General features: G+C 64.6%; 1 protein-coding gene across 1 annotated transcript; it reads right to left on the bottom strand.

Moving 5' to 3' along the window:
- Nucleotides 1–912: 912 nt before the first annotated feature.
- On the bottom strand, nucleotides 913–18,873 carry TNFSF12 (TNF superfamily member 12). Its single transcript, XM_077806610.1, has 13 exons — nucleotides 18,748–18,873; nucleotides 12,917–12,952; nucleotides 11,295–11,379; nucleotides 10,984–11,037; nucleotides 10,570–10,605; nucleotides 9,815–9,939; nucleotides 8,971–9,213; nucleotides 4,538–4,633; nucleotides 2,841–2,958; nucleotides 2,074–2,121; nucleotides 1,567–1,685; nucleotides 1,225–1,366; nucleotides 913–1,022 (listed from the first exon to the last, which is right to left on the bottom strand). Exons 1-13 carry the CDS (start codon nucleotides 18,871–18,873, stop codon nucleotides 913–915), a joined length of 1,338 nt encoding a protein of 445 aa, XP_077662736.1.
- Between the last annotated feature and the right edge of the window lie 1,273 nt (nucleotides 18,874–20,146).

Below are 20,146 nucleotides of genomic sequence, written 5' to 3'. Positions count from 1 at the left end.
TCTGCGGCTCCTCGGATGCTTGGGTCCCTTCCTTCCATGCTGGCTGAGGCCCTCTGAGCTTCCTGGACTCCTGGGTCCCTTTCTCCCAGGCCAGCTGCGTTCCTCGGCAACCCCCTGGACGCCTGGGTCCCTTCCTTCCAGACCGGCAGAGTCGTTTGGGCTGGGGCCCTTTGCTCTGTGTCCGTGTGGCATCTGCCTAGCCTCGGACTTCTTACAAAGCCAAACAAGAACCCAGGAGTCCTGGCTCCGAGCCCCACTCCTCCCCCGCCCCTGCTCCAAGCCACTAGATCCCACTCAGAGCTGAAGAGAGAACCCAGGCGTCCGGGCTCCCAGCCACCGTGCTCCTGGGCATGTTTGTTCAGAGGGCCCCATTCACGACCTTCACAAAGTTTTTTGGCTGGAATTTCCTTCGGTTTTTTCGGGGGGGGGTTCGTTTGTTTCAGGCTGTCCTCGGGGGGCGCCCCCTGGTGGCTGGGGCAGAGTCCTGCACCCTCCCCAGTGGTGAGACCCTTCCAGGATGTACCCCAAAATCACAGCCCTGGGATTGCTCCAGACTTCCCAGATGCCTGGGTCCCTTCCGGCCTGGTCCCTCCTCTGCAGCTCCTCGGATGCCTGGGTCCCTTCCGGCCTGGTCCCTGTGCAGCTCCCCGGATGCCTGGGTCCCGTCTGGCCGGATGCCTGGATCCCTTCCGGCCTGGTCCCTCTGCAGCTCCCCGGATGCCTGGGTCCCTTCCGGCCTGGTCCCTCTGCAGCTCCCCGGATGCCCCCTTCCGGCCTGGTCTCTGTGCAGCTCCCTGGATGCCTGGGTCCCTTCTGGCCGGACACCTGGGTCCTTTCCGGCCTGGTCCCTCTGCAGCTCCCCGGACGCCTGGGTTCCGTCCTCGCCTGGGGGAGTGGGGGTGGCCGGCCCCGCTAGAGGCGGACCAGGCCCAGGAAGGTCCCGTGCGGGCTGAGGTCGAGGGACGCGTTGGCCCGGGGCACACGGAGACTCAGCTGGTCCCCGCGCTGCAGCTGGAAAACACCTGGGGGGGGGGGGGGGCATCATCCTTGGGGGGAGCCCCGGCGAGCCCATCCCCCTCCTTCTGCCGGACAGCCCCCCCATTCCCTCTAACTGCCCCCCCAGGGGCTGCAAATGCCTCCTCCCTGGGTGGTCTCCCCCCCTGCACCCCCACTAGCTGCAACATCCCCATCCCCCCCCCATTCCTGGATCCCCCCCCCCCTCACCTCCGCTGTAGCAGCTGTTATAGGCCTGCTCCGGCTCGGGGGGCATGCTCTGAACACACCGCAGGAGGATCTGCCCCGGCCCCCCGGCCGACGCCCGCCACAGCACCTGCCCCATGGTGAACGTGGGGTCGTGGAACAGCACCTGGGAGGCAGCAGGGAAGAGGGGGTGAGGATTGGGCCGGGTGTTGCAGGGAATGGGGCAGGCCTAGGGGGCGCCGGCTCCCCCCAGCCCCAGGCAGGGGCCTGCCTGGCTCAGGGGGGGCGGGGAATGGGGCAGGGGCCTGTCCCCTCTAGGGGGTGCTGGCTCCCCACCCCCACCCCAGGGCGGGGACTGGCCCTTACCTGGCTGTAGACGAGGTACAATCCCGTCTGCTTCACGGTGACGTCTGGGCCAGTCACGTCCAGCGCCCGGCCCTGCTGCAGGAAAGGCTGCCACCAGATCTCAGTCATGTCCCCCTCGTCTGTGGGGGAGATGGGGGGCTGTTAGCGCTCCCAGCCCCCCCGCTCTAACCACCAGCCCCCATGCCCTCCCAGAGCCGGGGAGAGAACTCAGGAGTCCTGGCTCCCAGTCCCCCTGCTCTGACCCACCAGCCCCCACTCGCTTCCCAGAGCCGGGGAGAGAACCCAGGAGTCCTGGATCCCAGCCCCCCCTGCTCTGACCCACCAGCCCCCACTGCCCTCCCAGAGCCAGGGAGAGAACCCAGGAGTCCTGGCTCCCATTCCCCCTGCTCTGACTCACCAGCCCCCACTCGCTTCCCAGAGCCAGGGAGAGAACCCAGGAGTCCTGGTGGTCAGCATGGGTCACCCAGGGAAGGGGGATGGTGGGGTGGGGTGGGGGGGACAACTCACTGTTGGTGGAGCGATGGCTCGGGGCCAGGTGGAGAACTGAGCGTTTCCCTAGGAGTGAGGTGGAGAGACAGAGACGGTGACTTGCCAGCTCCCCTCCCCACAACCTGCCCCTCCTCTCACCCCTGCGCCCCTTTGCCCCACGGCTGCTGGAGTCCGGATCCACTGGGAACTTAAACAGCCCTACCAAGTGGCATGGGGATCCCACTGCTCACACCAAGCGGTGTGACCCTAAGGGCGTGTCTGATCGCCCCAGATCTGCTGCCTGCACCATGGGTCAGAGCCTGAAGTCTCTACCCCAGGTGCCAACCCCAGAGCATCTCACGCCACACGGCAAAATACATGTGGGTTAATCCAGATAATCAGCGATCGATCCCACCGCTGACACCAGCTCAATTTGGTGATCCGCTGCGGAGGAGGGGCGCGGGGGCAACAGCTCTTACCAGAAACTGACCTGGGGGCAAAAATTGGGAACAGAATCTAGGCCTGACTGCCTCGTAAGCAGGAGTGACTCTGGATTGACCCAGGGAGGGAGCTGAGATTCGCATCTGGCCTTTCCCCTGCTGAGTTGGTCACTTTCTACTTTCACTTCTCAATGTCCCGGTCCCCACATCGCACGCACACACACACCCACACCGCACACACACACCCACACCGCACACACAGAGAGGGGACAGGCCCCATTCCTCACCCCCCCCCCCCCCGCCCGGGGGGACACCCGTTAACAGCTGCAGCCACTTGTCACTCTCGCTTCATCCCCAGCCACTCACTGTGTTGCTGTCGCTGGTCCCGTTCCCTGGAGCTCCACTCGGACCCTCTTTTCCCCCTTCGCCAAACTGGGGGGGCTTGGACCCCCGCAGCCTGAGGGGGCTCCAGCTCCCCGGGCGCCTGAACCGGGAGCAGACAGGAGAGGGTTAACCCTGCAAAAAATCCCTTGGCACCAAACCCCACTCCCCTCCCAGAGCTGGGAGAGAACCCAGGCGTCCGGACTCCCAGCACCCCCCTGCTCTAACCACTAGACCCCACTCCTCTCCCAGAGCCGGGAGAGAACCCAGGAGTCCTGGCTCCCAGCCCCTCCTGCTCTAACCCACCAGCCCCCACTCCCCTCCCGGAGCCGGGGAGAGAACCCAGGAGTCCTGGCTCCCAGCCCCTCCTGCTCTAACCCACCAGCCCCCACTCCCCTCCCGGAGCCGGGGAGAGAACCCAGGAGTCCTGGCTCCCAGCCCCTCCTGCTCTAACCCACCAGCCCCCACTCCCCTCCCGGAGCCGGGGAGAGAACCCAGGAGTCCTGGCTCCCAGCCCCTCCTGCTCTAACCCACCAGCCCCCACTCCCCTCCCGGAGCCGGGGAGAGAACCCAGGAGTCCTGGCTCCCAGCCCCTCCTGCTCTAACCCACCAGCCCCCACTCCCCTCCCGGAGCCGGGGAGAGAACCCAGGAGTCCTGGCTCCCAGCCCCTCCTGCTCTAACCCACCAGCCCCCACTCCCCTCCCGGAGCCGGGGAGAGAACCCAGGAGTCCTGGCTCCCAGCCCCCCCGGCTCTAACAACCAGCCCCCACTCCCCTCCCGGAGGCAGGATTAATTGGGTTGCTGCATGGGGCCCAGGAAGTGAAGTTCATTCAAAGATCATCCAGACTTGCCTGCAGAGTTACAGAACCTACCGGGGGTGGGGCCCGGAGCCCGGACTCCTGGGTTCTCTCCCAGGCTCTGGGAGGGGAGTGGGGGCTGGTGGGTTAGAACCAGGGGGGCTGGGAGCCAGGACTCCTGGGTTCTCTCGGGGGCCCTGGGAGGGGAGTGGGGGCTGGTGGGTTAGAACCAGGGGGGCTGGGAGCCAGGACTCCTGGGTTCTCTCGGGGGCCCTGGGAGGGGAGCGGGGGCTGGTGGGTTACAGCAGGGGGGGCTGGGAGCCAGGACTCCTGGGTTCTCTCGGCGGCCCTGGGAGGGGAGTGGGGGCTGGTGGGTTGGGGGGGGGGATTCTTTACATTCCTTTCCGCCATGCGGGGCTTTCCCAGGGAGGCGGGTTGTTTCCGCCTCCCCGCCGAGCGCTAAAGGTCGGTGCCGGGTTTGTGTTTGCGGCTCCCCCCAGCCCCGCTCCTACCCCCCGCTGCGCCGATGGGGGGGGGCGCTTAATCTTTAACCCTTCAGGGGGTCTTCCCCGGCTGCTGCCCCATGGAGGAGAAGGGGGAAGGGAGAGCAGAGCAGAGCCCGGGTAAGTTTCACCCCCCACCTCCCCTCCCAGAGCCCGGGAGAGAACCCAGGAGTCCTGGCTCCCAGTCCCCCCTCTCGCAGCCCCCACTGCCCTCCCAAAATCGGGAAGAGAACCCAGGAGCCCTGGCTCCCCCCCAACCACCAGATCCCACTCCCCGCCCCAAATCGGGAAGAGAACCCAGGAGTCCTGGCTCCCAGCCCCCCTGCTCTAACCACTAACCCTCACTGCCCTCTCATTTGGATCAGTGTTGAGGGGTCTCACCTGTGTCTCTCCAGGGGGCCTGATCTCTCCCGTCCTGGCGGCCACCAGCTCCCCCCGGAGCTGGACCAGTTCCCGGCGCAGGGCTCCCAGGTGGGCCTGCTGGGCCATGAGGGCTATAAGACAGGCTAGCGCCCCCAGGGCTGCGCCCCCCCCTAACCACAGCGCCCCCAGTGGCTGGTGCCCCGGGGCCCCGGCCATGAGGGCTGGGGAGAGTCACCTCCCCCGCACTTTGCCCCCTCACCTGATCCCCCCCAAGCCCACTCCCAGAGCCCCCCCCTTGCTAGCTGCTCCCCCAAATCCTTGCCCAGATGGCCCCAAATCCCCCTTCCACAGCCCCTCACCCCCTCCCTAGCCACATCCACAAATCACTCCTCTACACCCCCAAAAATCTCACTCCCAGAGCCCCCTTCCCCCTTCCTAGCTGCTCCCCCAAATCCTGTTCAAATCCCTCCTCGAAAACCCCCAAACTCCCATTCCCAGAGCCCCCCTCCCCCTTGCTAGCTGCTCCCCAAAATTCCTGCCTGGACACCTCCAAAATCTCCCCCTGCCTGTTCTCAAAGCCACCCCCCCCCCCAAATCCCCCTGCCCACCCACCCCACAACCTCTCCGGAGTCCTGCCCCAAACCTGCCCCTCCCTGGCAGGGTCAGCAAGGCCTGGGATGGCCAAGGGGGGTGCAGCTGGGATCTGGGGGTGCTTTGCAGGTTCCAGGGGGTGGCCGGTGAGCAGCCGGTGAGCCCCGGGCTGTGGCCAGCTAGTGGCGGGTGCTGGCGTCTGGTTCTTGCGTAAGGGGACGTGGGGAAGAGGGCGTGGGGCAGGAAACCGACGGGTGCCCGGGGCCTTGCCAGCTGTATCCGTCTGCCAGCTGGCAGGGACCGTTAGACCCCCAACGGCGAATGGGTGGGGGGATGCCCCCACTTCAGATCCCTGTGGGTTCCCCTGAGGTCCCCCCCCCGAATCTTTACCCCACCCTGTGAAATCCCCCCTAAAATCCCTCAATTGAGTTGCCCCCAAATCTCTGCCCCCCAAAACCTGCCTCCCGTGGGGAGGTCACCCACAAGTCTCTGCCCCCTGAAATCTCTCCCCACAACCTTTACCCCTCTGTGGAGGTCACCCCCAAGTCTCTGCCCCCTCTGAGCTCACCCCGAATTTTCCAGGGACCCCCCCAAATCCATCCCCAAATGTCCAGGCCCCCCTCTTGCCACAGGCCTCCAAAACTCAAAGTCGCCCCCTGATTTCTATGCCCCCCCCCCAAAAAAATTATTCATATTTGCATAGGAAGGATGAATGCGCTGAGGTCCCAGGGTGTTGGCAACAGCTGGGAAACCTCCACGCCCCCCCCCCCCCCCCGAAGAGACTAGAACCCAGGAGTCCTGGCTTCCAGCCACCCTGCTCTAACCACCAGCCCCAACTCCCCTCCCAGATCCGGGGAGAGAACCGAGGAGTCCTGGCTCCCAGCCACCCTGCTTTAACCACCAGTCCCCACTCCCTTCCCAGATCCGGGGCGAGAACCCAGAAGTCCTGGCTCCCAGCCACCCTGCTCGAACCACCAGCCCCCGCTCCCCTCCCAGAGCCAGAGACAGAACCCAGGAGTCCTGGCTCCCAGCCCCCCCCATACTGTGCCCGCACTGGGCTACTGCCTACCCCGCATCTGTCTGCAGCCCCCTCCCAACCAATATTCCCCTGGGCCTTTCGAGCCTAAAGCACTCGCCAGGTTGGGTACACAGGGACCCCTCGCCCGGCGCTGAGATGCGGCCACCTCTGGGGCGGGGTGGTGGTTGTGATTACCCACGTTCGGGCTTTCTCAGGAATGGAAGTGTGTGATAATCAGTTTGTTCTGGTGAGTGAGAACACAAGATAAGCTACCGCAGACCTGACCCAGCCACCCACGCGGGTGCCAGCTCTGGGAAAGCCATCGATCCGGGGCTTAGTGGCCTTCACCCCACGGGTCAGGATCGAGGGGCCCTGGTGGGGCTGGGTGGGCGGGGAGCCTGCGGGTCAGGACAGAGAGGGGGTGCGGAGCTGAGGCCTGGGGAGCTCGGAGGTGTATGTCCCTGGGCGGATGGATGGAGGGGTCCTTGAGGAGGGCTGGCCGGCTCAAGGTTGGGGGGTGGAGGTAGACGGATAAAAGGTGTAACCCCCCCTTTCGCCTCACGATATCATGTGAGCCAATGTATGAGCAGCGTTCGCTGGGGCACCTGACCCATAGCACCTGCTGCTGGCTCAGTGGGACGCTATTGAGGCCTGCCTCAGTTTCCCCAAAACAAAGCCCCCTTTCCCTCTCCTTCTGGCCTATTAAGCTCCGCACGAAGCTTTTTGAAAGAAAACTCATACCTGGTTCTCTGGGCCCAGTGGCCTCTTCCCGTGGATCCTAGCTTCCTCTGGGCACCGTCTGCTGGCACCCGTCTCCGCCTTTATAAGCCGCCCGTTTGGGCAGCTGGTAATGAGTCTAGCTGCCCGGGGCTCGGCCTCCCTTCTCGCACCCTGTGACAAACCGGTTCATGGCTGATTTCAGCTGTTTTGCTCGACCGATGGCCCCGGGTGCGCTAACTGATCCAGCTCAACGGAAGGAGCAACTAAGCGCACCGTGAGTGCAGCGAGAGCTGAAACTGCGGAAAGCCACCGCCCAAGGTGCTAAGCCCTGCGGATGGAGGGGTTTCCCTGGGAGTGATGGCTAAGGGCATGGGCTGAGGGACGACAGGTCCTTGCTGTCTGCGCACGTGTGAGAGACAGAAAGCGAGGGAGGCAGGCGGGGAGAGTCACCCGGAGAAGAAGTCAAGAGGCAGAGCTCCTTGGGGCACAGGACCAGCCAGAGAAGCGGGCCTGGGGATTTCTGAGCCAGGAAGCCAGCTGTGGCCGTCGGTCTCCGCCATGGCCAGGGAAGTGGGCCAGTGCTGGCCGTTCGTGGTAAAATAAATGGGTTGGTACCGAAGAACAAACCTGAGTCAGATCATCCATTTCTTCTACACGAAACACCCCTGCCCCGATATAGACCTGGGGAGAGAACCCAGGAGTCCTGGCTCCCAGGCCAACCGCCCTGCTCTAAGCACTAGCCCCTGCTCCCCTCCCAGAAAACCCAGGTCCAGTGATTCACCACAGATGAGGCCACGGTATTTTAATTATCTTTTTAATAACCATTTCTGCTATAAAATACTCTGTGTCCCAACCCCCCCCGCCCCCCCACCGGGGTGTGTGTGGGTGTGTCCCCTCCATGGGCGGGCGTCACCGCCACTGGGATGAGTTCATTGGCCCGCCGCAAGGCCCCGCCCACCCACAGCACAGCCTGTCAGGCAGCAGTGGTCCTGGTGTGCTATTGGCCGCCCGGGCAGTCGGGCGGCGGGCGAGGCGGGCAGGCCGGCCAGCCGAGGGCATCTCTGCGCCCCCTGGTGGCAGCCGGGGCACTGCGCCCCCCAGCCAGTGGGAGGATGTGTCCGTGTGCCCCCTGGTGGCAGCCAGGGGCCCTGCGCCCCCAGCCAGGGGGAGGATATGTCTGTGCACCCCCTGGTGGCTGCAAGGGGCACTGCACCCCCCCGTGCCACTTTCCCCTGCTGCGGGGGGGAAGGGCTTTGGCTGGAGTGGGTGTTTTATCCCCGCCATGAGCGTTGGGGACAGGAAGAGCCTGGGAGAGAACTCAGGAGTCCTGGCTCCCTGCCCCTGCTGCTCTGACCCACCAGCCCCCACTCCCCTCCCAGAGGTGGGGAGAGAACCCAGGAGTCCTGGCTCCCAGCCCCCGCTGCTCTAACCACCAGCCCCCACTCCCCTCTCAGAGCCAGAGACAGAACCCAGGAGTCCTGGCTCCCAGCCCCCGCTACTCTAACCACCAGCCCCCACTCCCCTCTCAGAGCCAGAGCCAGAACCCAGGAGTCCTGGCTCCTCACCTTGTGGGGGGCTACCCAGACTTTAATGACACCCCCACCCCCACAGTGGAGCTGCAGTAAAGGAATTTGGGGGGGGGTCTCCGGCTGGATGGGCAGGGATCTCGCCAGGGTTCAGGGGGAGGCACTGGCCATCATCCAGAAGCGGGGAGTGGCATGGATCAGAACCCCGCCCACACAACGCTGCGTGGGGTGTGTGCACTGCCCCCCCCCCCCGCAAGATGCCGGGGTCTAGGAGAAGCTGAGGGGTCGGGGTGGGCAGGAGGGCGCGGTCCACTGGGATCCGATACGAAGCAACCGGGAGCCAAACTGGGCCCACTGGTGTGATCAAGAACACGGGATCCTGCTTCCTTCCCAGAGCTGGGGAGAGAACCCAGGAGTCCTGGCTCCCAGCCCCCCCCCCCCCCCCGCTCTATCCCACCAGCCCGCACTCCCCTTCTGGAGCCGGGGATAGAACCCAGGAGTCCTGGCTCCCAGCCCCCTCTGCTCTGGCCACTCAACACCACTGCTCTCCTGGGGAACCCAGGAGTCCTGCCCCGCCGCCCCCGGGCTCAGTGCACCTGGAAGAGCCCGAAGAAGGTGAGGTAGTGCTCGGCCTTGAGCCTCACGCCGGGGATGGTGCGGATGCGCAGGGCGGAGGGCGGCTGGAGGAGCAAGAGCCCGGAGACCTGGCAGACGCGCAGTTCGGGGTCCTGGGGGCCGGCGCTGGTCGGGGGGAACTGCTCCAGGCACCGCAGGGCCAGCACCCCGTCCACCACCACGTCCAGCTTCATGTACACCGTCCGGCCCTCGTTGAAATGCACCTGCCGAGGGCAGAGGGGGGGCAGTAGAACCCAGGAGTTCGGGCCCCAGCCCCCACTCCCCTCCCAGAGCTGGGCAGAGAACCCAGGAGTCCTGGCTCCCAGCCCCCCCTGCTGTAACCCACCAGCCCCCACTCCCCTCCCAGAGCTGGGGAGAGAAGCCAGGAGTCCTGGCTCCCAGCCCCCCCCTGCTGTAACCCACCAGCCCCCACTCCCCTCCCAGAGCTGGGGAGAGAACCCAGGAGTCCTGGCTCCCAGCCCCCCCTGCTCTAACCCACCAGCCCCTACTCCCCTCCAAGAGCTGGGCAGAGAACCAAGGAGTCCTGGCTCCCAGCCCCTCCTGCTGTAACCCACCAGCCCCCACTCCCCTCCCAGAGCTGGGCAGAGAACCCAGGAGTCCTGGCTCCCAGCTCCCTCTGCTCTAACCCACCAGCCCCCACTCCCCTCCGAGAGCCGGGGAGAGAACCCAGGAGTCCTGGCTCTCAGCCCCCTCTGCTCTAACCCACCAGCCCCTACTCCCCTCCGAGAGCCGGGGAAAGAACTCAGGAGTCCTGGCTCCCAGCCCCCGCACCCCAGAGAACCCAGGCGTCCGGCCGCCACTCACCTGGCAGTACAGGTAGTAGAGGCCCCTCCGGAGGACGGCGAACTCCCCGCTGGCCAAATTGTAGCGCAAGGGGCTCGTGGCATTGAGCGGCGTCTCCTCCCAGCCCCCGATGGTCCCGTCAGGCCCTGGCGTGGGGGGGAGGGGGAGGCATAGAAGGGAGGGGGGGAGGTGTATTACACATTCGATCCCCCCCCCGCCACCCTCAAGACCGAGAGCTGCCCTGGCCCACCCCTCTGCTCGGCTGCCCCAACCCCACTCCCACCTTCTCTGCCCACACCCCTAGTTTATCATAAGCCGCCCCAAATGTGTTATCCTCAGGGCACAGGGCTGCCCCCTGCTGGCTCCCCTCGGAGCTGCAGGGCACGCCAGAGTGGGGAGGGTACCAGGCCTCTCACCCCTAAAAGGGCGGCCGGGAGAGAGAGTGTGGGGGAAGCCAAGCTAGACCAAAAGCTCCCAACACCCCCACCCTTCCCCACTCTAACCACCAGCCCCCACTCCCCTCCCAGAGCTGGGGAGAGAACCCAGGATTCCTGGCTCCCAGCCCCCCCTGCTCTAACCCACCAGCCCCCACTCCCCTCCCAGAGCCAAAAAGAGAACCCAGGATTCCTGGCTCCCAGCCCCCCCTGCTCTAACCCACCAGCCCCCCACTCCCCTCCCAGAGCCAAAAAGAGAACCCAGGAGTCCTGGCTCCCAGCCCCCCCTGCTCTAACCCACCAGTCCCCAACTCCCCTTCACACAGCCCCTCCTGGAATTACCTGAGTAGATCCCAGCTGGGTTCTCTGGAAATCCCACTGAAACAGAGACCGACATGAGCCATTATTACACTGGGGGGGCTGGGAGCCAGGACTCCTGGGTTCTCTCCCCGGCTCTGGGAGGGGAGTGGGGGCTGGTGAGTTAGAGCAGGGCGGGCTGGGAGCTGGGACTCCTGGGTTCTCTCCCCAGCTCTGGAAGGGGAGTGGGGGCAGGTGGGTTAGAGCAGGGGGGCTGGGAGCCAGGACTCCTGGGTTCTCTCCCTGGCTCTGGGAGGGGGGGCTGGTGGTTAGAGCAGGATGGGGGCTTGGAGTCACGATGATTTAACCAGCAACAAGCAACCTCCAAATATGTATCTATTTTTAAATCCACCACCTCCCCATCCCAACCTGATCGGATGTGTCCCAAGTCTCTCTCACCTTTATAGTGTGCAGCAGCAGGTTTCCGGGCCCGAGGCTTCTTCCCCTTGGACACTGCCAAATACAAGCAGGGAGATTCGCACTCAGCTTTGGCTGTACGGGTCTCATGACACACATGGGCGCCATATGGTGAGCTGCCGCTAGGGAGCAGCATTACATGGAGATGCATACGCAGACAACCGCAGAATCCACCCACCCTTGCTCTGACCCACTCACCCCCACCCTCCTCCCAGAGCCGGGGAGAGAACCCAGGAGTCCGGGCTCCCAGCCCACCTGTGCTGGGCTGGGGATGTGACTGGGGGTTCACTCACCCGATCTCCTCTCCCGTGGCGCGTCCCCTTGGTCCAGGTGCTGCAGGAACCAGCCTCGGGAGTTGCGGCCAACAGGGGGCGCCAGCTGGGTGGGGGACAGTGCAGTGAGGAAAGGGGTTAATGGGGGGGGTCTAAGTGACACACACACGCACACAGCCCCCCCTTCACCTCCCCATCTCTGTACCACAGGACCCCACCCCTCCTAAATAATACACCGCCTTGGGGGATGGGAGCCAGTTCTGAGTGGGGAGTAGCGGGGGTTAGGAAGTTACCCCATCTCTGTTCATGGCCCTGATCCCTTGGGGGGGGGGGACGAGCCAGTCTCCCCCACCTCCCTCTGGGGTCCTGGGCCCCTCCAGAGAATGAGTGAAAGAAAGAAAAAGAAAAGGGGATGAATGAGAAAGAAAGAAAGAAAGAAAGAAAGAAAGAAAGAAAGAAAGAAAGAAAGAAAGAAAGAAAGAAAAGGGGATGAATGAGAAAGAAAGAGAGAAAGAAAAGGGGATGAATGAGAAAGAAAGAAAGAAAGAAAGAAAGAAAGAAAGAAAGAAAGAAAGAAAAGGGGATGAATGAGAAAGAGAGAAAGAAAAGGGGATGAATGAGAAAGAAAGAAAGAAAGAAAGAAAGAAAGAAAGAAAGAAAGAAAGAAAAGGGGATGAATGAGAAAGAAAGAAAGAGAGAAAGAAAAGGGGATGAATGAGAAAGAAAGAAAGAAAAGGGGATGAATGAGAAAGAAAGAAAGTAATGGCAAGAAAAGATGGAGGAAGGAAGAAAGACAAAAACCAAGAGAAAGTGAAGAAATGGAAGAAGAAGAGAATGGGAAAGAAAAGGCCAAGTGAAGAGAGAGGGGGAAAGGCTGAATGCGGGACGAATGGAGGAATGAGTGAAAGAAGGGAAGGAGAAAAGCAGAAGAATGAACGAGAAAGGAGCAAACAGCAAAACGAGCGAACGCACAAAGACTGAGTGCAAGGAAGAGCGAAGGCATGTAGGCGGAACGGAGAAAACCGAGAGAAGAAAGACGGAGGAGAAAGGAAGAACGAAAAAGTCTATGATGGAGGAAAGCAAACCACAGAATCGGTGGAAAGAAGAACGAAAAGAGACGAGAGGAGGCGTAAAAAGCAGAATGAAAAGGGTGAAGGAAGAAACAGAAAAACAAAGAAGAAAAGAAAAGCAAGGGAATGGATCCTGAAAGAGAAGGAGGGAGAAAGGGATGAATGTGAACTGAACAGACAAAGGAGTGAAGGAGAGGAAAGCGGCTGAAGGGATGAACGAGAGAAAGGCAGAAAGCGGAGAAGGAGGAAGGAAAGTCCAGGGAGAGGAGAAGGAACGCCACCCGGGCTGAGGGCAAAGAGGAACTGAAGACGGGAGAGAAAACCAGAGAGCAAAGGGATGAGAGGAAGGAAAGGAGGAGCGAATAACTCAAGGATGAAAGGAAAAGAGCGGGAGAAATGAAGAGAGAGAAGGAGCCGAAAGACTGAAGGAAAAAGCAAAGGGGAGAGAAAAGGACTGAGAGTGTCCGAGAAAGGAGAAAACCACCCCAGAGGGAAGGGAGCCGGTGTGGGGCGGGTGGCGGGGGGCAGGCGGGATGTGTGTGTGTGTGGGGGGAACCGGTGCCCCAGACATACCAGCTCCAGCGCGCCCGGCATCTCCTCCGGCAGCTCCTGGCGACAGAAAGACACAGATGGAGTCGGACCAACAGCACCAGGAGGGGGCGCTCAGCCCCTGAGACCCCGAATCCCAACCCGCAGCCCCCAGCTCTGCCGGTGCCCCTCCCTCCCGACCCGCAGCCCCTCCGCTGCAGGGAGCGGGGCAGGGGGCTCAGCAGGGGGCGCTCTCCCCTGGCAGGCGGGGCTGGCCCCAGGGTGGAGCTAGGGGGCAGGGAGCGAGGCGGGGGGCTCGGCAGGGGGCGCTCTCCCCTGGCAGGCGGGGCTGGCCCCAGGGTGGAGCTAGGGGGCAGGGAGCGAGGCGGGGGGCTTGGCAGGGGGCGCTCTCCCCTGGCAGGCGGGGCTGGCCCCAGGGTGGAGCTAGGGGGCAGGGAGCGAGGCGGGGGGCTCGGCAGGGGGCGCTCTCCCCTGACAGGCGGGGCTGGCCCCAGGGTGGAGCTAGGGGGCAGGGAGCGAGGCGGGGGGCTCGGCAGGGGGCTCTCTCCCCTGGCAGGCGGGGCTGGCCCCAGGGCGGCGCTGGGGGGCAGGCAGCGAGGCGGGGGGCTTGGCAGGGGGCGCTCTCCCCTGGCAGGCGGGGCTGGCCCCAGGGTGGAGTTAGGGGGCAGGGAGCGAGGCGGGGGGCTTGGCAGGGGGCGCTCTCCCCTGACAGGCGGGGCTGGCCCCAGGGTGGAGCTAGGGGGCAGGGAGCGAGGCGGGGGGCTTGGCAGGGGGCGCTCTCCCCTGACAGGCGGGGCTGGTCCCAGGGTGGAGCTAGGGGGCAGGGAGCGAGGCGGGGGGCTCGGCAGGGGGCGCTCTCCCCTGGCAGGCGGGGCTGGCCCCAGGGTGGAGCTAGGGGGCAGGGAGCGAGGAGGGGGGCTTGGCAGGGGGCGCTCTCCCCTGACAGGCGGGGCTGGCCCCAGGGTGGAGCTAGGGGGCAGGGAGCGAGGCGGGGGGCTTGGCAGGGGGCGCTCTCCCCTGGCAGGCGGGGCTGGCCCCAGGGTGGAGCTAGGGGGCAGGGAGCAAGGCAGGGGGCTTGGCAGGGGGCACTCTCCCCTGACAGGCGGGGCTGGCCCCAGGGCGGCGCTGGGGGGCAGGCAGCGAGGTGGGGGGCTTGGCAGGGGGCTCTCTCCCCTGGCAGGCGGGGCTGGCCCCAGGGTGGAGCTAGGGGGCAGGGAGCGAGGCGGGGGGCTTGGCAGGGGGCGCTCTCCCCTGACAGGCGGGGCTGGCCCCAGGGTGGAGCTAGGGGGCAGGGAGCGAGGCGGGGGGCTTGGCAGGGGGCGCTCTCCCCTGACAGGCGGGGCTGGCCCCAGGGTGGAGCTAGGGGGCAGGGAGCGAGGCGGGGGGCTTGGCAGGGGGTGCTCTCCCCTGACAGGCGGGGCTGGCCCCAGGGTGGAGTTAGGGGGCAGGGAGCGAGGCGGGGGGCTCGGCAGGGGGCGCTCTCCCCTGGCAGGCGGGGCTGGCCCCAGGGTGGAGCTAGGGGGCAGGGAGCGAGGCGGGGGGCTTGGCAGGGGGCGCTCTCCCCTGACAGGCGGGGCTGGCCCCAGGGCGGCGCTGGGGGGCAGGCAGCGAGGCGGGGGGCTCGGCAGGGGGCGCTCTCCCCTGGCAGGCGGGGCCGGCCCCATTGCCCTATAACCCAGCCCAGATTCAGAGCAGTGTCCCCTGGGGATCTCAGGGTGTGTACCCACCGCCACCCCACCCTGTCCCCATGGCCAGAAAGGCGACAGCCTCCCCCTACCCAACGCACGGGGAAACTGAGGCACAGGGTGGGGTTGGGGGGACACACCCAGACCCTCCCATCTGGAGCTGGGAGCAGCCACGGCTGCAGCCAGGGGGTGCGGGGGGAGATCACGGATCAGATCAAGGCACGGAAGGTTGTGTGTGTGTGTGTGAATGTGGGTTGGTGTGGGTGGGTTTGGACAGTGTTTGTTTGCGGAATAAGTGTGTGTGTACAGGGGGATGTGTTGGCAAAACAGTGTGTGTGTGTTGCGGGCGGTGTGTGCAGAGCAGTGTGTGTGTGTGTAGCAGTGGGGGGGGGTGGGGCTGTGTGTGTTGTGGGGGCTGTGGGTGTGCGGGGGCTGTGTAGTCATGTGGGGGACTGTCTGTGTGTAGCAGGGTGTGTTTGCAAAGCAGGGTGTGTGCAGCTGTGGAAGAGGGGGGGCTGTGTGTAGCGGTTTGGCGGGGGCAGTACTTGGGCAGTGGGGGGGGGGGGATTGTGTAGCCGTGGGGGGAGGCTGTGTGTGTGTATTGTTGTTTGGCAGTGTGGGGGGGGGGTTGTGTAGCCATGGAGGGGGCTGTGTGTTTGTAGCGGGGTGTGTGTGTGTAGCTGGGGGGGGCAGGTAATGGGGGGGTTGTGTAATGGCGTGGTGTGTGTAGTGGGGGGGTTATGTAGCTGTGTGTGGCTGTGGGGGGTGGTTCTTTGGCAGTGGGGGGGGTTGTGTAGCAGTGGGGGGGGTGTACCGGTGGGGGGTGATTGTTTGGCAGTGGGGGGGGGTTGTGTGGTGTGTGTAGCGGAGTGGTGGCTGTTTGGCGACGTGTAGCTGTGGGGAGGTTGTGTAGCCGGGGGGGTTGTGTAGTGGTGTGGGGTGTGTGTGTAGCAGTGGGGGTGATTGGTGTTGTGGGGGGGGGTTGTGTCGTGTGTGTAGCGCTGTGGTGGCTGTTTGGCGGTGTGTAGCCGTGGGGGGGGTTGTGTAGTGGTGTGGTGAGTGTGTGTGTAGCGGTGGGGGGGTGGTTGTTTTGCGGTGTGTGGGGGGGGTTGTGTAGCGGGGGGGCGGTTGTCTGGCTGCGTGTGTTGGGGGGTTGTGTAGCCATGTGGGGGGGGGTGTAGCGGGGGGTGTTTTGCGGTGTGTGTTGGGGGGGTTGTGTAGTCGTGTGGTGCGTGTAGTGGGGGGGCGGTTGCTTGACTGTGTGTGATGCGGGGGTTGTGTAGCTGTGTTGTGTGTGTATGTGTAGCGGGGGGCGGTTGTTTTGCGGTGTGTGGGGTGTGTGTGTGTAGCAGGGGGGCAGTTGTTTTGTGGTGTGTGTAGCGGTGGGGGGGCTGTTTTGTGGTGTGTGGGGGGGTTGTGTAGCTGTGTGTTGTGTGTGTGTGTGTAGCGGGGGGGTGGTTGTTTTGTGGTGTGTGTGGGGGTTGTGTAGCTGTGTGCTGTGTGTGTAGCGGGGGGCGGTTGTTTTGTGGTGTGTGGGGGGGTTGTGTAGCTGTGTGCTCTGTGTGTGTGTGCTGTGTGTGTGTGTGTAGGGGGGGTGGTTGTTTTGTGGTGTGTGGTAGGGTTGTGTAGCTGTGTGTGTGTGTAGCGGGGGGGCGGTTGTTTTGCGGTGTGTGTGGGGGTTGTGTAGCTGTGTGCTCTGTGTGTGTGTGCTGTGTGTGTGTGTGTGTAGGGGGGGTGGTTGTTTTGTGGTGTGTGGGGGGGTTGTGTAGCTGTGTGTGTGTAGCGGGGGGGTGGTTGTTTTGTGGTGTGTGTGGGGGTTGTGTAGCTGTGTGCTCTGTGTGTGTGTGCTGTGTGTGTGTGTGTGTAGGGGGGGTGGTTGTTTTGTGCTGTGTGGGGGGTTGTGTAGCTGTGTGTGTGTGTAGCGGGGGGGCGGTTGTTTTGCGGTGTGTGTGTGGGGGGCGGTTGTTTTGTGGTGTGTGGGGGGGTTGTGTAGCTGTGTGCTGTGTGTGTGTGTGTAGGGGGGGTGGTTGTTTTGTGGTGTGTGGGGGGGGGCCGTGTGCTGTGTGTGTGTGTAGCGGGGGGGCGGTTGTTTTGTGGTGTGTGTGTGGGGGCGATTGTTTTGTGGTGTGTGGGGGGGGGTTGTGTAGCTGTGTGCTGTGTGTGTGTGTGTAGGGGGGGTGGTTGTTTTGTGGTGTGTGTGGGGGTTGTGTAGCTGTGTGCTCTGTGTGTGTGTGCTGTGTGTGTGTGTGTGTAGGGGGGGTGGTTGTTTTGTGCTGTGTGGGGGGTTGTGTAGCTGTGTGTGTGTGTAGCGGGGGGGCGGTTGTTTTGCGGTGTGTGTGTGGGGGGCGGTTGTTTTGTGGTGTGTGGGGGGGTTGTGTAGCTGTGTGCTGTGTGTGTAGGGGGGGTGGTTGTTTTGTGGTGTGTGTGGGGGGGCCGTGTGCTGTGTGTGTGTGTAGCGGGGGGGCGGTTGTTTTGTGGTGTGTGTGGGGGGGCGATTGTTTTGTGGTGTGTGGGGGGGTTGTGTAGCTGTGTGCTGTGTGTGTGTGTGTAGCGGGGGGGTGGTTGTTTTGCGGTGTGTGTGTGGGGGGCCGTGTGCTGTGTGTGTGTGTAGCGGGGGGGTGGTTGTTTTGCGGTGTGTGTGTGGGGGGCCGTGTGCTGTGTGTGTGTGTAGCGGGGGGGTGGTTGTTTTGTGGTGTGTGTGGGGGGGGCCGTGTGCTGTGTGTGTGTGTAGCGGGGGGGCGGTTGTTTTGTGGTGTGTGTGTGGGGGCGATTGTTTTGTGGTGTGTGGGGGGGGTTGTGTAGCTGTGTGCTGTGTGTGTGTGTGTAGGGGGGGTGGTTGTTTTGCGGTGGGTGGGGGGGGGCCGTGTGCTGTGTGTGTGTGTAGCGGGGGGGTGGTTGTTTTGCGGTGTGTGTGTGGGGGGCCGTGTGCTGTGTGTGTGTGTAGCGGGGGGGCGGTTGTTTTGCGGTGTGTGTGGGGGGGGTAGCCCTGTGGGTTTCCCCTCCCCCACCACGTCCTCCCGGCGCCCTCTCCCGTGGCCTGGGGCCCAGCCCCTCCCCCCTGCGCCTGCGGGGCGGGGGGGGGGGCGAACGTGGGGGTCCCAGGCACTCAACCCGTGGGGGCGGGGAACCAGGGGGGTGCTGGGGGGTGCTCGAGGCGTGGAGGGCGCTGGAAGGGCGCGGGGGGGGGTGGAGGAGAGGAGCTCTGGGGGGGCTACTAGGGGCGTTCTCTGGCTGGGGGCGCAAGGAGGGGGCGCGGGGGGGAGCGTCTGGGGGGCCGCTAGGGGGTCCCAGGCTGGGAGTGCCAGGTGGGGCGGGGGTCCCAGGCTGGGGGCGCGGGGAAGGGCCGCTGGGGGGTCCCAGGTTGGGGGGGGCAGTGGCTGGGGGCGCGGGGAGGGGGCACGGGGGGAGAGCGTCTGGGGGGCCGTTAGGGGGTCCCAGGCTGGGGGTGCCAGGTGGGGCGGGGGTCCCAGGCTGGGGGGCGCTGGGGGAGCCTCTGGGGCCGCGGGGGGCCGCTGGGGGCGTCCCCGGCTGGGGGCGCGGGGGCTGCTGGGGGGGGTTCGTGGCTGGGGGTCCCCAGGCTGGGGGCGCTGGGGGGCCGCTGGGGGTTCCTGGTTGGGAGGCCCCCGGCTGGGGGCGCTGGGGGGCCGCTGGCGGGGTTCCTGGTTGGGGGGGTCCCAGGCTGGGGGCGCTGGGGGGCCGCTGGGGGTTCCTGGTTGGGGGGCCCCCGGCTGGGGGCGCTGGGGGACCGCTGGCGGGGTTCCTGGTTGGGGGGGTCCCAGGCTGGGGGCGCTGGGGGGCCGCTGGGGGGGTTCCTGGTTGGGGGATCCCCGGCTGGGGGTGCGGGGGGCCGCTGGCGGGGTCCCCGGCTGGGGGCGCGGGGGGGCCCCTAGAGGGGTTCCTGGCTGGGGGGTCCCAGGCTGGGGGCGCGGGGGACCGCTGGGGGGGTCCCAGGCTGGGGCCGCGGGGGGCCGCTGGGGGGGTCCCTAGGCTAGGGGGGGGCCGTGGCTGGGGGCGCGGGGAGGGGGCGCTGGGGGGGAGCGTCTGGGGGGCCGCTGGGAAGTCCCAGGCTGGGGGCGCGGGGAGGGGCCGCTATAGGTCCCAGGCTGGGGGCGCGGGGGGCCCGGGGGGGGCCCCGGCGGGGGGCGCGGGGGGGGGGTCCCGGTCACTCACCCTCGGGGTGCTCCGGGCCCAGGCCCAGGCCGCCAGCACCAGCCCCAGCCCGGCCAGCCCGAGCGCGGCCCCCGCCGCCAGCCCCAGCGCCCGCCCGGCCCGCGCCCGCCGCCGCCTGCGCCCCATGGACCCGCCGCCCCTCGCTCCGCCCGGGCCGGGCCGGGGCATCGGGGCGGGTCCGTGCGGGGCCGGGCGGGGGCCGGGAGCGCGGAGCGCGAGTGACAGGAAACAGGCCGGGTGGGGAGCCCGAGAGAGAGAGAGAGTGTGAGAGTGTGTCAGTCAGTGTGTGTGTGTGAGTGTGTGTCAGTCAGTGTGTGTGTGTGAGTGTGTGTGTGTGTCAGTCAGTGTGTGTGTGTCAGTCAGTGTGTGTGTGTGAGTGTGTGTGTGTGTCAGTCAGTGTGTGTGTGTCAGTCAGTGTGTGTGTGTGAGTGTGAGAGTGTGTCAGTCAGTGTGTGTGTGTGAGTGTGTGTTTGTGAGTGTGTGTGTGTGTCAGTCAGTGTGTCTGTGTGTGTGAGTGTGTCAGTCAGTGTGTGTGTGTCTGTGTATGTGTGTCAGTCAGTGTGTGTGTGAGTGTGTGTCAGTCAGTGTGTGTTTGTGAGTGTGTGTGTGTGTCAGTCAGTGTGTGTGTGTCTCTGTGTGAGTGTGTGTCAGTCAGTGTGTGTGTGAGTGTGTGTGTGTGAGTGTGTGTGTGTGTCAGTCAGTGTGTGTTTGTCAGTGTGTGTTTGTGAGTGTGTGTGTGTGTCAGTCAGTGTGTGTGTGTGAGTGTGTGTGAGTGTGTCAGTGAGTGTGTGTGTGTGAGTGTGTGTTTGTGAGTGTGTGTGTCAGTCAGTGTGTGTGTGTGAGTGTGTGTGTGTGTCAGTCAGTGTGTGTGTGTCAGTCAGGCAGTGTGTGTGTGTCAGTCAGTCAGTGTGTGTGTGTGAGTGTGTCAGTCAGTGTGAGTGTCTGTGTCAGTCAGTGTGAATGCGTGTGTCAATCAGTGTGGGTGTGAGTGTGTGTGTCAGTCAGTGTGTGTGTCAGTTTGTGTGAGTGTGTCAGTCAGTGAGTGTGTGAGTGTGTCAGTCAGTGTGAGTGTGTGTCAGTCAGTGTGTGAGTGTGAGTGTGTGTCAGTCAGTGTGTGTGTGAGTGTGTCAGTTAGTGTGAGTGTGTGTCAGTCAGTGTGTGTGTGAATGAGTGTCAGTGTGTGTGTGAGCGTGTCAGTCAGTCAGTGTGTGTGTGAGCGTGTCAGTCAGTGTGAGTGTGTGTCAGTCAGTGGGTGTGTGTGTCAGTGTGTGTTTGAGTGTGTCAGTCAGTGTGAGTGTGTGTGTGTGTCAGTCAGTGTGTGTGTGTGAGAGCGTGTCAGTCAGTGTGTTTGTGAGTGTGTGTGTCAGTCAGTGTCTGCGTGCGAGTCAGTGTGTGAGTG

Source organism: Eretmochelys imbricata, chromosome 28 (genome assembly GCF_965152235.1).
Source record: "Eretmochelys imbricata isolate rEreImb1 chromosome 28, rEreImb1.hap1, whole genome shotgun sequence".
In the NCBI taxonomy this organism is placed as follows: Eukaryota; Metazoa; Chordata; order Testudines; family Cheloniidae; genus Eretmochelys; species Eretmochelys imbricata.
The sequence above is the reverse complement of the archived record's forward strand: the minus strand, read 5'-3'. Positions and strand labels throughout refer to the sequence as shown.